Genomic DNA, 18,773 nt, shown 5'->3' on the forward strand with positions numbered 1-18,773 from the left:
AAAAATCGGATCACCATCACGATCATCGGTCAGACTGACCATTGGAACTGGTCAGCTAATTCCAGGAAGTCTGCATCTGAAAGCACAGACCCTGGGCTTGGCATGCCTAAAGAACAGCCCTGGTTGCTGCCCCCCAAATGCAGCAGCGTGACAATCATGCTGCAGTTAAGGAAAAATCTTTTTGCACATGCGCAGAACAGGTCCTGGCCATGCAGAGACCCACAAACCTCAGATCACAGTAGTACGTAAACCATCGGGTTTACGTACTAATCTGATTCAGGCCCACAATGACATGGATGCTCTCCAATTTAAGGAACTCTGCAGTGCCTGTTTTCAACAAAATGCTATTCTTAAAATGGCGTTAGCCATTGTAGCCTACAGGCAGATTTTACTGGTAATGGCAACTAGCGCATGTGTGGCCAGATGACCATGCTTGCACATTAGGCGTACGGTGTCCCGCAGCACAAAGTAAAGTGATCACTCTACATTACCTCCATGGCGGCTGCGTCACAAGATGACGACCCAAAAGATGGATGCCCTCCGACTGCCTGCTCAGTTAGGCTGCGTAGGCAGGGGGCAACCCTAATCAAGCGAGCGCATCGCTATATAGCGATGTGCTCACATGTTAGTGGGGAGGGGGGGCAGGACCCGGCATGGGGGGCACACTTGCCCTGTGCTGGCTGTTCCCGCATGTTAGAGAAAAGGGTTGTGGTTGTGCAATTTGTCGCACAACTACAACCCATGCTAAATCAGGCCATATGTCCAGTAACACAGTACATGACCATGGACTGGATGTACTAAAGGGAAAATGCAATAAAATACCCATTTTCGCAATTTCGTATGTACTAATACCCAGCCGCCATGTTTTCGCCAATGAGGGTATCGCCATCTTTGGATGGCGATACCCTATAGAAGCCTATGGGCTTCTTATTGACGGCCGTCGCAACCTGCTGACGCTGAGTCGCTGACCCCCCTCTCCCGTGGCATAGCTTCCTCCAGGAAGCGCGGACCCGAAAGGTAAACTCCTCCTCCCTCTAGCAACCCAGCCGGAGGTCCTTCCGGCTGCAGGGAAGGAGGAGGAGGCGGCACCAGAGGCAGCCTGCTGCTGCTTCCCGGCGTGGGAGGAATGTGGACACCCCAGGGAGGTGACGGAGACCCCCCGCACACCACCTCCCAGGTATTGCGGGGGGCCTCCATCACCGCAATGCGATATGTTAGTACATAGGCGATCAACATCGCTGCGATGGGTGGCGAGGGCGGTGATGTATGTTAATACATCCGGCCCTGTGTCTGAAATGATGCTGTTTACTGACAGAAGCGATACTATAAACTTTTTAGTGCCAAATGAATAAAGCCAGGTGCACACCAGTCGATTAATCAGACAATATATCTGATGCGGATCAGAACTTTACATCGGCCACATTGCTCAGTGTTGCTGCAATGTTACACTGCACTTTCCTCCACTGTATCGTACAGTGTGTACAGACGGCAAGCTGTATCGTGCCATCGCTGGGTACACATATCATTTAGTGTGTACTCAGCATCAGAATGACACTCTAAGCTAGGTTTACATCCACTGCTCCAGCTGCTGTAGAACTATTTATCCCAGCATCCCCTGCCACAGCTTTAGAATGCCCTAACATGGGTAGGCAACCTGTGGCACTTCAACTGCTGTGGAAATACACCATTGTATTTCTTCACCATGATTCTAATCAGTCTACTTTTCTCCTCTCTCTTTTGGTCTTTGTCCCATAGGTTACAGAGAAGCCACCAGCTCAAGGTGAAACTGTGCATGGTGCTGATAGAGAACCAAAACTTTTACCCATTCCTGGAACTGAGAAAATTGTTGTGTTCCTCCATTCAGCCACACACATTCCTTCCAATGCAGCTGGGTTTATTCCTTCCCCATTCGTTAGTCTGTAAGTATGGAGAGGTAATCACACAAGTAAGATCTGGACAGGGGTGGATCCAGAACAAAATGAGAGAGGGGGGCACCACAATATGGGAAGTGGGTGGGGGCGCTCCTGGGGGCATGAAGTACAGGTCTAGTGGGTGACAGGATAAGTGTGCTGGGACAGGTGACAGGTCTGGTAGGAGACAGAGGAACATTTACTAAGCAGTGATAAGAGCGGAGAAATGAGCCAGTGGAGAAATTTTCCCATCAACCAATCAGCAGCTCTGTATAATTTTATAGTATGCAAATTATAGATGTTACTTCAGTGCCGATTGGTTACCATGGGCACTTCTCCACTGGCTCTCTTCTCCGCTCTTATCACTGATTAGTAAATGTACCCCAGAGTGTGCGGGGACAGCCTGGTACGGTACAGTACACTTTCCCTAGTCTGTTTTTTTAATTTTTTTACATTACCTCTTCCCGTCTGTTTTTCTCTAACGTCCTAAGTGGATGCTGGGACTCCGTAAGGACCATGGGGATTAGCGGCTCTGCAGGAGACTGGGCACAACTAAAGAAAGCTTTAGGACTACCTGGTGTGCACTGGCTCCTCCCACTAAGACCCTCCTCCAGACCTCAGTTAGATTTCTGTGCCCGGCTGAGCTGGATGCACACTAGGGGCTCTCCTGAGCACCTAGAAAGAAAGTATATTTAGGTTTTTTATTTTCAGTGAGATCTGCTGGCAACAGACTCACTGCAGCGAGGGACTAAGGGGAGAAGAAGCGAACCTACCTAACAGGTGGTAGTTTAGGCTTCTTAGGCTACTGGACACCATTAGCTCCAAAGGGATCGACCGCAGGACCCGACCTTGGTGTTCGTTCCAGGAGCCGCGCCGCCGTCCCCCTTACAGAGCCAGAAGCACGAAGAAGGTCCGGAAAATCGGCGGCAGAAGACTTCGGTCTTCACCAAGGTAGCGCACAGCACTGCAGCTGTGCGCCATTGCTCCTCATGTACACCTCACACTTCGGTCACTGATGGGTGCAGGGCGCTGGGGGGGGGGCGCCCTGAGGGCAATAAATAACACCTTGGCTGGCAAAATATACATCATATATAGTCCCAGAGGCTATATAGATGTAAAATTACCCCTGCCAGTATCACAGAAAAAGCGGGAGAAAGTCTGCCAAAAAGGGGGCGGGGCTTCTCCCTCAGCACACTGGCGCCATTTTCTCTTCACAGTGCAGCTGGAAGACAGCTCCCCAGGCTCTCCCCTGTAGTTTTCAGGCTCAAAGGGTTAAAAAGAGAGGGGGGGCACTAAATTTAGGCGCAAATATATGTATACAAGCAGCTATTTGGGGAAAAATCACTCAGTTATAGTGTTAATCCCTGCATTATATAGCGCTCTGGTGTGTGCTGGCATACTCTCTCTCGGTCTCCCCAAAGGACTTTGTGGGGTCCTGTCCTCAGTCAGAGCATTGCCTGTGTGTGTGCGGTGTGTCGGTACGGCTGTGTCGACATGTTGGATGAGGAAGGTTACGTGGAGGCGGAGCAGAGGCCGATAAATGGGATGTCGCCCCCTGTGGGGCCGACACCAGAGTGGATGGATAGGTGGAAGGTATTAACCGACAGTGTCAACTCCTTACATAAAAGGCTGGATGACGTAACAGCTGTGGGACAGCCGGCTTCTCAGCCCGCGTCTGCCCAGGCGTCTCAAAGGCCATCAGGGGCTCAAAACAACGCCCGTTACCTCAGATGGCAGACACAGAGGTCGACACGGAGTCTGACTCCAGTGTCGACGAGGTTGAGACATATACACAATCCACTAGGAACATCCGTTACATGATCTCGGCAATGAAAAATGTGTTACGCATTTACTGACATAAACCCAAGTACCACATAAAAGGGGTTTTATTTTTGGGGAGAAAAAACAGCCACTGTTTTGTTCCCCCATCAGATGAATGAATGAAGTGTGTAAAGAAGCGTGGTTTCCCCCGATAAGAAACTGGTTATTTCTAAAAAGTTACTGATGGCGTACCCTTTCCCGCCAGAGGATAGGTCACGTTGGGAGATATCCCTTAGGGTGGATAAGGCGCTCACACGTTTGTCAAAAGGTGGCACTGCCGTCTTAGGATACGGCCACCTTGAAGGAACCTGCTGATAAAAAGCAGGAGGCGATCCTGAAGTCTGTATTTACACACTCAGGTTATATACTGAAACCTGCATTTGCCTCAGCATAAATAGTGCTGCTGCAGCGTGGTCTGACACCCTGTCAGATAATATTAATACGCTAAGACAGGGATAATAATATTTGCTAACATTGAGCATATTTAAGACGTTGTCTTATATATAAAGGATGCACAGAGGGATATTTGCCGGCTGGCATCCAGAATTAATGCAATGTCCATTCTGCCAGGAGGGTAGTAGAAACCCGGCAGTGGACAGGTGATGCTGCATTTAAAAGGCACGTGGAGATTCTGCCTTATAAGGGTGAGGAATTGTTTGGGGATGGTCTCTGGGACCTCGTATACACAGCAACAGCTGGGAAGAAAAATTTTTACCTCAGGTTTCCTCACAAAAGCCTAAAGAAAGCACCGTATTTTCAGGTACAGTCCTTTCGGCTTCAGAAAAGCAAGCGGGTCAAAGGCGCTTCCTTTCTGCACAGAGACAAGGGAAGAAGGAAAAAGCTGCACCAGTCAGCCAGTTCCAGGATCAAATATCTTCCCTCGCTTCCTCTGAGTCCACCGCATGACGCTGGGGCTCCACAGGTGGAGACAGGTGCGGTGGGGGCGCGTCTTGGGAACTGCAGGGATCAGTGGGCTTGCCCACAGGTGGATCCCTAGGTTCTACAAGTAGTATCACAGGGATACAGGCTGGAGTTCGAGACGACTCCCCCTCGCCGTTGCCTCACATCAGCCTTGCCTGCTGCCCTCGGAGAAAGGTAGTACTGGCGGCAATTCACAAGCTGTACTTCCAGCAGGTGAAATCAAGGTACCCCTCTTTCAACAAGGCCGGGGTTACTATTCCAAAATGTTGTGGTACCGAAACCAGACGGTTCGGTAAGACCCATTCTAAAATTGAAATCCTTGAACACTTATATACGAAGGTTCAAGTTCAAAATGGAATCGCTCAAGCCTGGAAAATTGCAGGGTATCACTGGACATCAAGGATACTTACCTGCATGTCCCTATTTACCCTCGTCACCAGGTGTACCTCAAAATTGTGGTACAGGATTGTCATTACCAATTCCAGACGTTGCCGTTGGTCTGTCCCCGGCACCGAGGGTATTTACCAAGGTAATGGCCGAAGTACTTATCCCGTACTTGGACGATCTCCTTATAAAGGCGAGGTCCAGGGAGCAGTTGTTCGTCGGAGTAGCACTATCTCGGGAAGTGCTACAACAGCACGGCTGGATTCTGAATATTCCAAAGTCACAGCTGGTTCCTACGACGCGTCTACTGTTCCTGGGTATGGTTCTGGACACAGAACAGGATAAAAAGGGTTTCTCCCGGAGGAGAAGTCCAAGGAGTTGGCGTCTCTAGACGGAGACCTCCTAATACAAATACAGGTATCGGTGCATCTATGCACGCGAACCTTGGGAAAGATGGTAGCTTCTTACGAAGAATTTCCATTCGCCAAGTCCCATGCAAGGATCTTCCAGTGGGATCTGTTGGACAAGTGGTCCGGGTCGCATTCTCAGATGCATCGGTGGATAACCCTGTCTCCAAGGGCCAGGGTGTCGCTGTGGTGGTGACTGCACATCTTCTAGGGGGCCGCAGATTCGGCATACAGGACTGGGTCCTGGTGACCACGGATGCCAGCCTTCAAGGCTGGGGGGCAGTCACACAGGGAAGAAACTTCCAAGGCCTATGGAAAAGTCAGGAGACTTCCCTACACATAAATGTTCTGGAACTTTGGGCCATTTACAATGCCCTAAGTCAGGCTAGACCCTGCTTCAACACCGGCCGGTGCTGATCCAGTCAGACAACATCACGGCGGTCGCTCATGTAAACCGACAGGGCGGCACAAGAAGCAGGATGGCGATGGCAGAAGCCACAAGGATTCTCCGATGGGCGGAAAATCATGTGTTAGCACTGTCAGCAGTGTTCATTCCCGGAGTGGACAACTGAGAAGCAGTCTTTCTCAGCAGACACGACCTCCACCCGAGAGAGTGGGGACTTCTTCCAGAAGTCTTCCAAATGATTGTACACCGTGGGGAAAGGCCACAGGTGGACAGGATGGCGTCCCGCCTCAACAAAAAGCTACAAAGATATTGTGCCAGGTCAAGGGACCCTCGGGCGATAGCTGTGGACGCTCTGGTAACACCGTGGGTGTACCAGTCGGTGTATGTGTTCCCTTCTCTGCCTCTCATACCCAGGGTAATGAGAATAATAAGAAGGAGAGGAGTAAGAACTATACTCATTGTTCCGGGTGGCCAAGAAGAGCTTGGTACCCAGAACTCTAAGAAATGATCTCAGAGGACCCATGGCCTCTGCCGCTCAGACAGGACCTGCTGCAGCAGGGGGCCTGTCTGTTCCAAGACGTACCGCGGCTGCGTTTGACGGCATAGCGGTTGAACGCCGGATCCTGAAGGAAAAGGGCATTCCGGAGGAAGTTATCCCTACGCTATTTAAAGCTAGGAAAGAAGTGAACGCAAACCATTATCACCGCATATGGCGGAAATATGTTGCGTGCTGTGAGGCCAGTATGGCCCCAAAGGAGGAATTTCAGCTAGGTCGTTTTCTGCACTTCCTACAAGTCAGAGGTGACTATGGGCCTAAAATTGGGTTCCATTAAGGTCCAGATTTCGGCTCTATCGATTTTCTTCCAAAAATAGAACTGGCTTCACTGCCTGAAGTTCAGACTTTTGTTAAGGGAGTGCTGCATAGTCAACCCCCGTTTGTGCCTCCAGTGGCACCGTGGGATCTCAACGTAGTGTTGGATTTCCTGAAGTCGCATTGAGTTGAGCCACTTAAATCCATGGAGCTACAATACCTCACGTGGAAAGTGGTCATGCTGTGGGCCGTGGCGTCGGCCAGGCGTGTATCAGAATTGGTGGCTTTGTCATACAAATGCTCTTATCTGTATTCTATATGGATAAGGCGGAATTGAGGACTCGTTCCCAATTCCTTCCTAAGGTGGTATCAGTTTTTCATGTGAACCAACCTATTGTGGTGCCTGCGGCTGCTTGGGACTTGGAGGATTCCAAGTTTTCTGGACGTAGTCAGGGCCCTGAAAAGTATATGTTTCCAGGACGGCTGGAGTCAGGAAAACTGACTCGCTATTTATCCTGTATGCACCCAACAAGCTTGGTGCTCCTGCTTCTAAGCAGACTATTGCTCGCTGGATCTGTAGCACGATTCAACTTGCTCATTCTGCGGCTGGAATGCCGCACCCTAAATCTGTGAAAGCCCATTCCACGAGGAAAGTGGGCTCTTCTTGGGCGGCTGTCCGAGGGGTCTCGGCTTTACAAATTTGCCGAGCTGTTACTTGGTCGGGTTAAAACACTCTTGCAAGAGTCTACAAGTTTGATACCCTGGCTGAGGAGGACCTAGAGTTTGCTCATTCGGTGCTGCAGAGTCATCTGCACTCTCCCGCCCGTTTGGGAGCTTTGGTATAATCCCCATGGTCCTTACGGAGTCCCAGCATCCACTTAGGACGTTAGAGAAAATAAGATTTTACTCACCGGTAAATCTATTTCTCGTAGTCCGTAGTGGATGCTGGGCGCCCATCCCAAGTGCGGATTGTCTGCAATACTTGTATATAGTTATTGCCTAACTAAAGGGTTATTGTTGAGCCATCTGTTGAGAGGCTCAGTTGTTATCATGCTGTTAACTGGGTATAGTATCACGAGTTATACGGTGTGATTGGTGTGGCTGGTATGAGTCTTACCCGGGATTCAAAATCCTTCCTTATTGTGTCAGCTCTTCCGGGCACAGTATCCTAACTGAGGTCTGGAGGAGGGTCTTAGTGGGAGGAGCCAGTGCACACCAGGTAGTCCTAAAGCTTTCTTTAGTTGTGCCCAGTCTCCTGCGGAGCCGCTAATCCCCATGGTCCTTACGGAGTCCCAGCATCCACTACGGACTACGAGAAATAGATTTACCGGTGAGTAAAATCTTATTTTTTTTTGTTACCGTACCACCCCTTCTTGTTGTTGTTTTTTTTTTTTTTTTTGCTGTAATGCAAACTCTGTCTGTTTTTTAGTTATTGTCCCCCTTCTATAATTTTTTTGTTTGTAGTGCTCCACCTTTCTGTTTGGGGTTTTGTTAAATTATTTATTTATGGTGCTTCCCATTTCTGTTTTTTGTTCTAATCCCCTCATCTCCTGCTGTGTGTTTTGGATACAGTGCCCCCCCCCTCTTCCACCTGTCCCACGTCCACCGACCTCACAACAGCAAAGCCAATGCCTGTGTTCTTCTCCCGGGCTTCGCTGTCAGACAACGCTGCTTCCTCATTCCAGCAGATGTGCGACGTTGCCAGGACCGGCGCTGCTGTAAGGGACTATGCCAGGGCGCATACCACACTCGCTCCACCCTTGGGCTCAGATCAATCATAGCTGCACGGGGGAGTACTGACAACGCAGCAGTGCAACTAGAATTAAAGATTTTTTTTCTAAATGATGGGTCCTATAGTACACGTTGGGGCCTATTTATCAATTAATATTTGTGGGATATTCCTTGAAACTACTCATATCTCCAATATCTGCTGAAATCCTCCAATAGCTGCTTATTTGACAAATTTTGCAAGCTGCGGAATGCGAGACATAGAAACAGAGAATTTGAACGAAGATAAGAACCATTTTGCCCCTCTAATCTGCCTTAAACACATGTACAGTACATGCACACACTTAAACACTAGGATCATTTTTTGTTGGGAGCCAATTAACCTACCAGTATATTATTGGATTGTGGGAGGAAACTGGAGTACTTGGAGGAAATCCACGCATTATTATGGTTAGTGATGAGCGGGTTCGGATCCTCGGGATCCGAACCCGCCCGAACTTCACCTTTTTTTGCACGGGTCCGAGCAACTCGGATCCTTCCACCTTGCTCGGTTAACCCGAGCGCTCCCAAACGTCATCATCCCGCGGTCGGATTCTCGCGAGATTCGTATTCTATATAAGGAGCCGCGTGTCGCCGCCATTTTTCACTCGTGCATTGGAGACGATCGTGAGAGGACGTGGCTGGCGTCCTCTCAGTTTCTATGTTCAGTGGGCTGCAAATATCTGTGCTCAGTGTGCTGCAAATATCTGTGCTCAGTGTGCTGCAAGTGCAAATATCTACGTTCTCTGCCTGAAAAACGCTCCATATCTGTGCTCAGTGTGCTGCAAATATCTGTGCTCAGTGTGCTAATTGCTTTATTGTGGGGACTGGGGACCAGCAGTATTATATAGTAGGAGGACAGTGCAGAGTTTTGCTGACCAGTGACCACCAGTATTATACGTTCTCTGCCTGAAAAACGCTCCATATCTGTGCTGCATTGTAGTATATAGTAGGAGGACAGTGCATAATTTTGCTGACCAGTGACCACCAGTATATATATAATATATAGCAGTACGGTACAGTAGGCCACTGCTCTACCTACCTCTGTGTCGTCAAGTATACTATCCATCCATACCTGTGGTGCATTTCAGTTTTGCACAGTTTGCTGACCACCAGTATATAATATATAGCATTACGGTACAGAAGGCCACTGCTCTACCTACCTCTGTGTCGTCAAGTATACTATCCATCCATACCTGTGGTGCATTACAGTTTTGCATAGTTTGCTGATCACCAGTATATAATATAATAGCAGTACGGTACAGTAGGCCACTGCTCTACCTACCTCTGTGTCGTCAAGTATACTATCCATCCATACCTGTGGTGCATTTCAGTTTTGCACAGTTTGCTGACCACCAGTACATAATATATAGCAGTACGGTACAGAAGGCCACTGCTCTACCTACCTCTGTGTCGTCAAGTATACTATCCATCCATACCTGTGGTGCATTACAGTTTTGCACAGTTTGCTGACCACCAGTATATAATATATAGCAGTACACTACAGTAGGCCACTGCTCTACCTGCCTCTGTGTCGTCAAGTATACTATCCATCCATACCTGTGGTGCATTTCAGTTGTGCGCAGTATATATAGTAGTAGGCCATTGCTATTGATATATTACTGGCATATAATTCCACACATTAAAAAATGGAGAACAAAAATGTGGAGGGTAAAATAGGGAAAGATCAAGATACACTTCCACCTCGTGCTGAAGCTGCTGCCACTAGTCATGGCCGAGACGATGAAATGCCATCAACATCGTCTGCCAAGGCCGATGCCCAATGTCATAGTAGAGAGCATGTAAAATCCAAAAAAATAAAGCTCAGTAAAATGACCCAAAAATCTAAATCAAAATCGTCTGAGGAGAAGCGTAAACTTGCCAATGTGCCATTTACGACACGGAGTGGCAAGGAACGGCTGAGGGCCTGGCCTATGTTCATGCCTAGTGGTTCAGCTTCACATGAGGATGGAAGCACTCATCCTCCTGCTAGATGGCAAAAGCACAGCAAAGAACTGTGCATTCTTCTAAATCACAAATCCCCAAAAAGAGTCCAATTGTGTCGGTTGCGATGCCTGACCTTCCCAACACTGGACGGGAAGAGGTTGCGCCTTCCACCATTTGCACGCCCCCTGCAAGTGCTGGAAGGAGCACCCACAGTCCAGTTCCTGATAGTCAAATTGAAGATGTCACTGTTGAAGTACACCAGGATGAGGATATGGGTGCTGCTGGCGCTGGGGAGGAAATTGACAAGGAGGATTCTGATGGTGAGGTGGTTTGTTTAAGTCAGGCACCCGGGGAGACACCTGTTGTCCATGGGACGAATATGGCCATTGACATGCCTGGTCAAAATACAAAAAAAATCACCTCTTCGGTGTGGAATTATTTCAACAGAAATGCGGACAACAGGTGTCAAGCCGTGTGTTGCCTTTGTCAAGCTGTAATAAGTAGGGGTAAGGACGTTAACCACCTAGGAACATCCTCCCTTATACGTCACCTGGACCGCATTCATCAGAAGTCAGTGACAAGTTCAAAAACTTTGGATGACCGCGGAAGCAGTCCACTGACCACTAAATCCCTTCCTCTTGTAACCAAGCTCCTGCAAACCACACCACCAACTCCCTCAGTGTCAATTTCCTCCTTACACAGGAAAGCCAATAGTCCTGCAGGCCATTTTACTGTCAAGTCTGACGAGTCCTCTCCTGCCTGGGATTCCTCCGATGCATCCTTGAGTGTAACGCCTACTGCTGCTGGCGCTGCTGTTGTTGCTGCTGGGAGTCGATCGTCATCCCAGAGGGGAAGTCGGAAGTCCACTTGTACTACTTCCAGTAAGCAATTGACTGTCCAACAGTCCTTTGCGAGGAAGATGAAATATCACAGCAGTCATCCTGCTGCAAAGCGGATAACTCAGGCCTTGGCAGCCTGGGTGGTGAGAAACGTGTTTCCGGTATCCACCGTTAATTCACAGGGAACTAGAGACTTGATTGAGGTACTGTGTCCCCTGTACCAAATACCATCTAGGTTCCATTTCTCTAGGCAGGCGATACCGAAAATGTACACAGACATCAGGAAAAGAGTCACCAGTGTCCTAAAAAATGCAGTTGTACCCAATGTCCACATAACCACGGACATGTGGACAAGTGGAGCAGGGCAGACTCAGGACTATATGACTGTGACAGCCCACTGGGTAGATGTATTGCCTCCCGCAGCAAGAACAGCAGCGGCGGCACCAGTAGCAGCATCTCGCAAACGCCAACTCGTTCCTAGGCAGGCTACGCTTTGTATCACCGCTTTCCATAAGAGGCACACAGCTGACAACCTCTTACGGAAACTGAAGAACATCATCGCAGAATGGCTTACCACAATTGGACTCTCCTGGGGATTTGTGACATTGGAAAACGCCACCAATATTGTGCGTGCATTACATCTGGGCAAATTCCAGCACGTCCCATGTTTTACACATACATTGAATTTGGTGGTGCAGAATTATTTAAAAAACGACAAGGGCGTGCAAGAGATGCTGTCGGTGTCCCGAAGAATTGCGGGCCACTTTTGGCATTCAGCCAACACGTGCCGAAGACTGGAGCACCAGTAAACACTCCTGAACCTGCCCTGCCATCATCTGAAGCAAGAGGTGGTAACGAGGTGGAATTCAACCCTCTATATGCTTCAGAGGATGGAGGAGCAGCAAAAGGCCATTCAAGCTTATACATCTGCCTACGATATAGGCAAAGGAAGGGAATGCACCTGACTCAAGCGCAGTGGAGAATGATTTCAACGTTGTGCAAGGTTCTGCAACCCTTTGAACTTGCCACACATGAAGTCAGTTCAGACACTGCCAGCCTGAGTCAGGTCATCCCTCTTTTGCAGAAGAAGATGGAGACATTGAAGGAGGAGCTAAAACAGAGCGATTCCGCTAGGCATGTGGGACTTGTGGATGGAGCCCTTAACTTGCTTAACCAGGATTCACGGGTGGTCAATCTGTTGAAATCAGAGCACTACATTTTGGCCACCGTGCTCGATCCTAGATTTAAAACCTACGTTGTATCTCTTTCCGGCAGACACAAGTCTGCACATGTTCAAAGACCTGCTGGTGAGACACTTGTCAAGTCAAGCGGAACGTGACCCGCCAACAGCTCCTCCTTCATATTCTACCGTCACTGGAGCTGCCAGGAAAAGGATCAGATTTCCAAAACCACCCGCTGGCGGTGATGCAGGGCAGTCAGGAGCAAAAACTGACATCTGGTCTGGACTGAAGGACCTGCCAACGATTACTGACATGTCGTCTACTGTCACTGCATATGATTCTGTCACCATTGAAAGAATGGTGGAGGATTATATGAGTGACCACATCCAAGTAGGCACGTCAGACAGTCCGTACGTATACTGGCAGGAAAAAAAGGCAATTTGGAGGCCCTTGCACAAACTGGCTTTATTTTACCTAAGTAGCCCCCCTCCAGTGTGTACTCCGAAAGAGTGTTTAGTGCAGCCGCTCACCATTGTCCGCAATCGGCGTACGAGGTTACTTCCAGAAAATGTGGAGAAGATGATGTTCATCAAAATGAATTATAATCAATTCCTCCGTGGAGACATTCACCAGCAATTGCCTCCTGAAAGTACACAGGGACCTGAGATGGTGGATTCCAGTGGGGACGAATTAATAATCTGTGAGGAGGGGGATGTACACAGTGAAAGGGGTGAGGAATCGGAGGAAGAGGAGGAGGTGGACATCTTGCCTCTGTAGAGCCAGTTTGTGCAAGGAGAGATTGATTGCTTCTTTTTTTGGTGGGGGCCCAAACCAACCAGTCATTTCAGTCACAGTCATGTGGCAGACCCTGTCGCTGAAATGATGGATTTGTTAAAGTGTGCATGTCCTGTTTATACAACATAAGGGTGGGTGGGAGGGCCCAAGGACAATTCCATCTTGCACCTCTTTTTTCTTTCATTTTTCTTTGCATCATGTGCTGTTTGGGGACTATTTTTGGAAGTGCCATCCTGTCTGACACTGCAGTGCCACTCCTAGATGGGCCAGGTGTTTGTGTCGGCCACTTGTGTCGCTTAGCTTAGCCATCCAGCGACCTTGGTGCACCTCTTTTTTTTCTTTGCATCGTGCTGTTTGGGGACTATTTTTTAAATCTGCCATCCTGTCTGACACTGCAGTGCCACTCCTAGATGGGCCAGATGTTTGTGTCGGCCACTTGGGTCGCTTAGCTTAGTCACACAGCTACCTCATTGCGCCTCTTTTTTTCTTTGCATCATGTGCTGTTTGGGGACTATTTTTTTGAAGTGCCATCCTGTCTGACACTGCAGTGCCACTCCTAGACAGGCCAGGTGTTTGTGTCGGCCACTTGGGTCGCTTAGCTTAGTCACACAGCTACCTCATTGCGCCTCTTTTTTTCTTTGCATCATGTGCTGTTTGGGGACTATTTTTTTGAAGTGCCATCCTGTCTGACACTGCAGTGCTACTCCTAGATGGGCCAGGTGTTTGTGTCGGCCACTTGGGTCACTTAGCTTAGTCATCCAGCGACCTCGGTGCAAATTTTAGGACTAAAAATAATATTGTGAGGTGTGAGGTGTTCAGAATAGACTGAAAAATGAGTGGAAATTATGGTTATTGAGGTTAATAATACTATGGGATCAAAATGACCCCCAAATTCTATGATTTAAGCTGTTTTTGAGGGTTTTTTGTAAATAAACACCTGAATCCAAAACACACCCGAATCCGACAAAAAATTTTCAGGGAGGTTTTGCCAAAACGCGTCCGAATCCAAAACACGGCTGCGGAACCGAATCCAAAACCAAAACACAAAACCCGAAAAATTTCCGGTGCACATCACTAATTATGATACATCACATCTAGGTCATTGTATTTCCTCTCAACTACACGTATTCTACAATTTCCTTCATAACACTGTGTGATATACCAAATGGAAGATCTTTTCTCATTCTCAGACATGTTGCTTAATTATTTTTGTAGCCCAATGGTTGACACTTGGGATAATCTCAGACACGTCTTAAACGTTTTTGCTTCAAAAGCAGCTAATCCAGTCTGAAATGGAGTGGCCTGTTAATGGGATACTGTTGTCTTCTCTAGGGGTTCTCTGGGGGTTCAGTTGCCATTAATATTTCATCACCTGGGCCCAGAGCTGACAGATCACATGACAATGACCGCAGTCCCTCCCCCACTCCTTTGTCAGCCACAGCCTGATGAGTGACAGTGTAGACCTGTGAGTCTGTCTCCTTACATGTTCTTATCTACAAATTGTTTGGATTCTGTACATACAGTATATATATATATAATCCAATGGGAATGGCAATCCTCCAAACGTGATAGTACTTGCCCAGGTGCTCACATGTAGTTCAGAAGATACAAAAAGCCCAGAGAACATCAGCACTCTGGAAGCATGAAAAGGCAGTAGATGGACTCCAGAGCAATGTACATGTCATGAGATGGCTTATGATTTAGGATGTATTGATTTTATATTATATTTTTATTAGTAACGTGTGTTTTACAGAATGAGTAGCATGGATGAGGAAAAAGGAAGTGTTGCACAAAGCATCTCACATGCTGCACGGACTCAAACGAACAGCCCAGTCTGGGGGGAGATACTGACCATGACAGTGACAGAGGAGGAGGCAAAGGAGGAAGGTGCCTGTCCTACAATGCTCTGCTAACACCACCTGCGTGACATATCGTATACAGTAGTGCAAATATCTTCTCTATTCCGTGTCCTGTATAATGTGATGCATTTACCCTTTAGTTACCAGGTCATTCGTAGAATAATGTTAGATTGTTATTGCAGCTATATAATAATATATGTATAAGTAATCCTATTTTCATACCACACTGACGGTACTATTAGTAAAAACTGCAGATGCATTACAAGAGAACCCAGCTTGTGAGACCTACAGTAGCACACAATAGAGTGACATGTGTGGGCTGACTTTCCCCATTAATATCACTTACAGTATATAGAGTGGCACAATCACCTTCTTAATATCCTAAGATATCCTTCTTATGTACATGTTTCATGCAGCACAGTAGAATTATCCTTTCTGCTCACATATGCATAGTGTAGCACAATTACTCTTTCTCACAGCATTTCCCATTTATGAGCAATGTTCAGGTTTGACCTTTTAAATTGTGCAATCAATCGTGAAATAATGCTACAGTCACTTTTCAAAGTACAACCTCCCCCTCCCTCTCCCTTGTCCGAATGTTCTTGTACCAGCAATAGTGAAGTCCTTCTTCCATTCAACTTTTGAAGAAATCATCTGGTTGCTGACTAAACCACATGAGGACCAAGGTTTATTGCCTTATCATTCAGCCTTAGTTTGTGACCTCCTAAGAAATGGAAGTCACAGGGTGACGAGCCAGGGCCATCTATTGTAGTTCAGTGGGAATATTCACAGTCACATTAGCAGAATACAAGGAGGCATTTTCATGGGGGAACAAACACCTGGACAGACCTGATTATTTCAGAGCATTTATATCCAGGAAATAATTGCAAATGAAGTGTATAGCCTAGTTTAAGAAAAAATACAGAATAACCCACTTGGCATCCAAATTCATGGCGACCATTACTTTGCTAATATCACAGTCTTGGCTTTTTTTTTGTTTTCTTGGAGACAAACTTACATTGCATACTGGAAAAATGCACTTGCAGTAACAATCATTGGGGCAGATGTCTAAAGCCTGGAGAAGTGATAAAGCAATGATAAGTGGAAGGTGATAACGCACCAGTCAATCAGCTCCTAACTGTCATTTTAAAACCTGTAATGATTGTCTGGTGCGTTATCACCTTCCACTTATCACTGCTTTATCACTTCTCCAGGCTTAATATATCTGCCCTATTAATTGAAAAGTCACCTCTTCCCACCAAAACATTTTATTTTGAAACTTCTGAATTGTGCTTTATTTGGTGCCCATCATGCGCAGATATTAATGAATGTAAGGCTGGATTGGGGTATAGTGTCCTCACTGCATACAGTAATAGTATGCAATAATGAATGGAGTTCATCAGCGCTCACAATTATCCCATCATGGAATTAATCAGTGTCCTGCTTTCATAGTGCACTACCAACCATCAGTGAGTAAAACTCCCCACTGAAGCAATGGAGATCATGACTGACCCCATACCATACTTTAAGATTGTTAAATTCCAAAATAATTTCATGATTAGAGGTTTCATATGAATACAAATGTACCTTAGTATAGGTTCAAGTTTCATATCTTTTGTACATAAGAACAAATTATCCTCTTTGTTAAGTCCAGGATACAGGAATACTTGTGCCATTAGATGACGATTGGGAATTAAATGTTTAGAAAATTTGATTAGAAATAGAGTCCTTATGTACAGAAGAAGGTGTACAGCTATTATATTGTAATTTTGCATATATTTAATATACAACGTGTCTTTTTTTCTTGTCTTACTTGTAGATCTGATCCTGACTGTGGCTGATCATCCCTCCCAAGATTTTCTCCTTGACTACCGTCTGCCACTCCGTGATCTGGAACCCTTCCACCTATATCATCTGTGTATGGTGCAGGTAATAATGGCTGTGAGGGGGTTCTTGAATACAACTCATTCACACAATAGTATGGAAAAATGTGGGGAATGAGGAGTCATAAACTCTAAAAATACGTGGGGAATGAGGAGTCATAAACTCTAAAAATACGTGGGGAATGAGGAGTCATAAACTCTAAAATTCTCCTATGATCCCTACATCATATCCCAAACAAACAAGCTTACAATCTGTTTTCTGCTTATTGAATGTGCTACTTTGCCTATTGGTCCTCTACATCTTTGCAATGTCCTGTGCTTCTCCATACAGTACTGCAGCTCTTTGTGGCACCTTATAAATATAAAACTATAGAAAAGCAATGCCATAAAAAACAGTGCATTCAGCACTGCTGCCAATAAAAATCTAAAATAAAAAAATAGTGATACTTTAACTTTTTAAACATGAAATTAATAAAGAAAGGTGTACTTTATGGCTGTGTTTACATGCTTCAAACGTTTCACAAATATAAAAAAAAAATAGAACTTCCTATGTATTTCGATAGATTAATCTTTATGAAAACCGGCCCTTTGATACAGATATATCATCAATTGAAATGCGTTATCCCAAGTGAGGACATACCACGAGGTTATAAAGAATCCCAGGATCAATACAACTTTTTATTGATTCCTTACATATAAGAGCTGGTACAGAATCCAGTAAATGGATATACGATATATGATGTATTTTTATATGTTACACGCTTGCTTATTTGAACTTTTGTACATATATTAAATATAATTTTTATGTGGCGGTTCTTCACTATATATGATTTATTCCTTCATGGGCCATTTGTGACTTTAGGGCTGGATTTGTCTGATAAAATAACTATAATGAGATGTGCATTGTTGTGCTGAGAACCAGTAAGAGTATTTACTTATATGTAAGAATTCTCTGCATGGTGGGCATTCTGAAAGCAGAAGGAAAAAATAGTACATTCCCTTTCTCGAGCAAAATTATATGCAGACGTATGCGTTTAAGTTTATTACACTATCACTTTATTTATTTATTTTGTTTATTGCATATTTGTGAGAACATTGAAGCAATTAAGAAGAGCTGGAGCACACAGTGCCTTATAAATATAAATCAAAACAATACAGGTTGAGTATCCCTTATCCAAAATGCTTGGGACCAGAGGAATTTTGGATATCGGATTTTTCCGTATTTTGGAATAATTGCATACCATAATGAGTAGAGATGAGCGGGTTCGGTTTCTCTGAATCCGAACCCGCCCGAACTTCATGGTTTTTTTCACGGGTCCGAGCAGACTCGGATCCTCCCGCCTTGCTCGGTTAACCCGAGCGCGCCCGAACGTCATCATGACGCTGTCGGATTCTCGCGAGACTCGGATTCTATATAAGGAGCCGCGCGTCGCCGCCATTTTCACACGTGCATTGAGATTGATAGTGAGAGGACGTGGCTGGCGTCCTCTCCATTTAGATTATAAGAGAGAGAGATTTACTGGAGCTTAGGACTAGGAGGAGTACTGTAGAAGTGTAGAGAGTGCAGAGAGTTTACTAGTGAGTGACCACCAGACAGTGCAGTTTATTTAATATATCCGTTCTCTGCCTGAAAAAAGTGATACACACAGTGACTCAGTCACATACCATATCTGTGTGCACTGCTCAGGCTCAGCCCAGTGTGCTGCATCATCTATATATATTATATATCTGTCTGACTGCTCAGCTCACACAGCTTATAATTGTGGGGGAGACTGGGGAGCACTGCAGTGCCAGTTATAGGTTATAGCAGGAGCCAGGAGTACATAATATTATATAGTGAGT

General features: G+C 46.2%; 1 protein-coding gene across 1 annotated transcript in view; it reads left to right on the forward strand.

The window, feature by feature from the left end:
• Positions 1-18,773, forward strand: part of CCDC33 (coiled-coil domain containing 33) — a 171,835-nt gene that overhangs the window by 32,333 nt on the left and 120,729 nt on the right. The window contains exons 4-6 of the mRNA XM_063926453.1: positions 1,756-1,919; positions 14,943-15,076; positions 16,868-16,977. Coding sequence (XP_063782523.1) covers positions 1,756-1,919; positions 14,943-15,076; positions 16,868-16,977 — 408 coding nt within the window. The remainder of the gene's footprint in view (positions 1-1,755; positions 1,920-14,942; positions 15,077-16,867; positions 16,978-18,773) is intronic.

Source organism: Pseudophryne corroboree, chromosome 6, assembly GCF_028390025.1.
Source record: "Pseudophryne corroboree isolate aPseCor3 chromosome 6, aPseCor3.hap2, whole genome shotgun sequence".
In the NCBI taxonomy this organism is placed as follows: Eukaryota; Metazoa; Chordata; class Amphibia; order Anura; family Myobatrachidae; genus Pseudophryne; species Pseudophryne corroboree.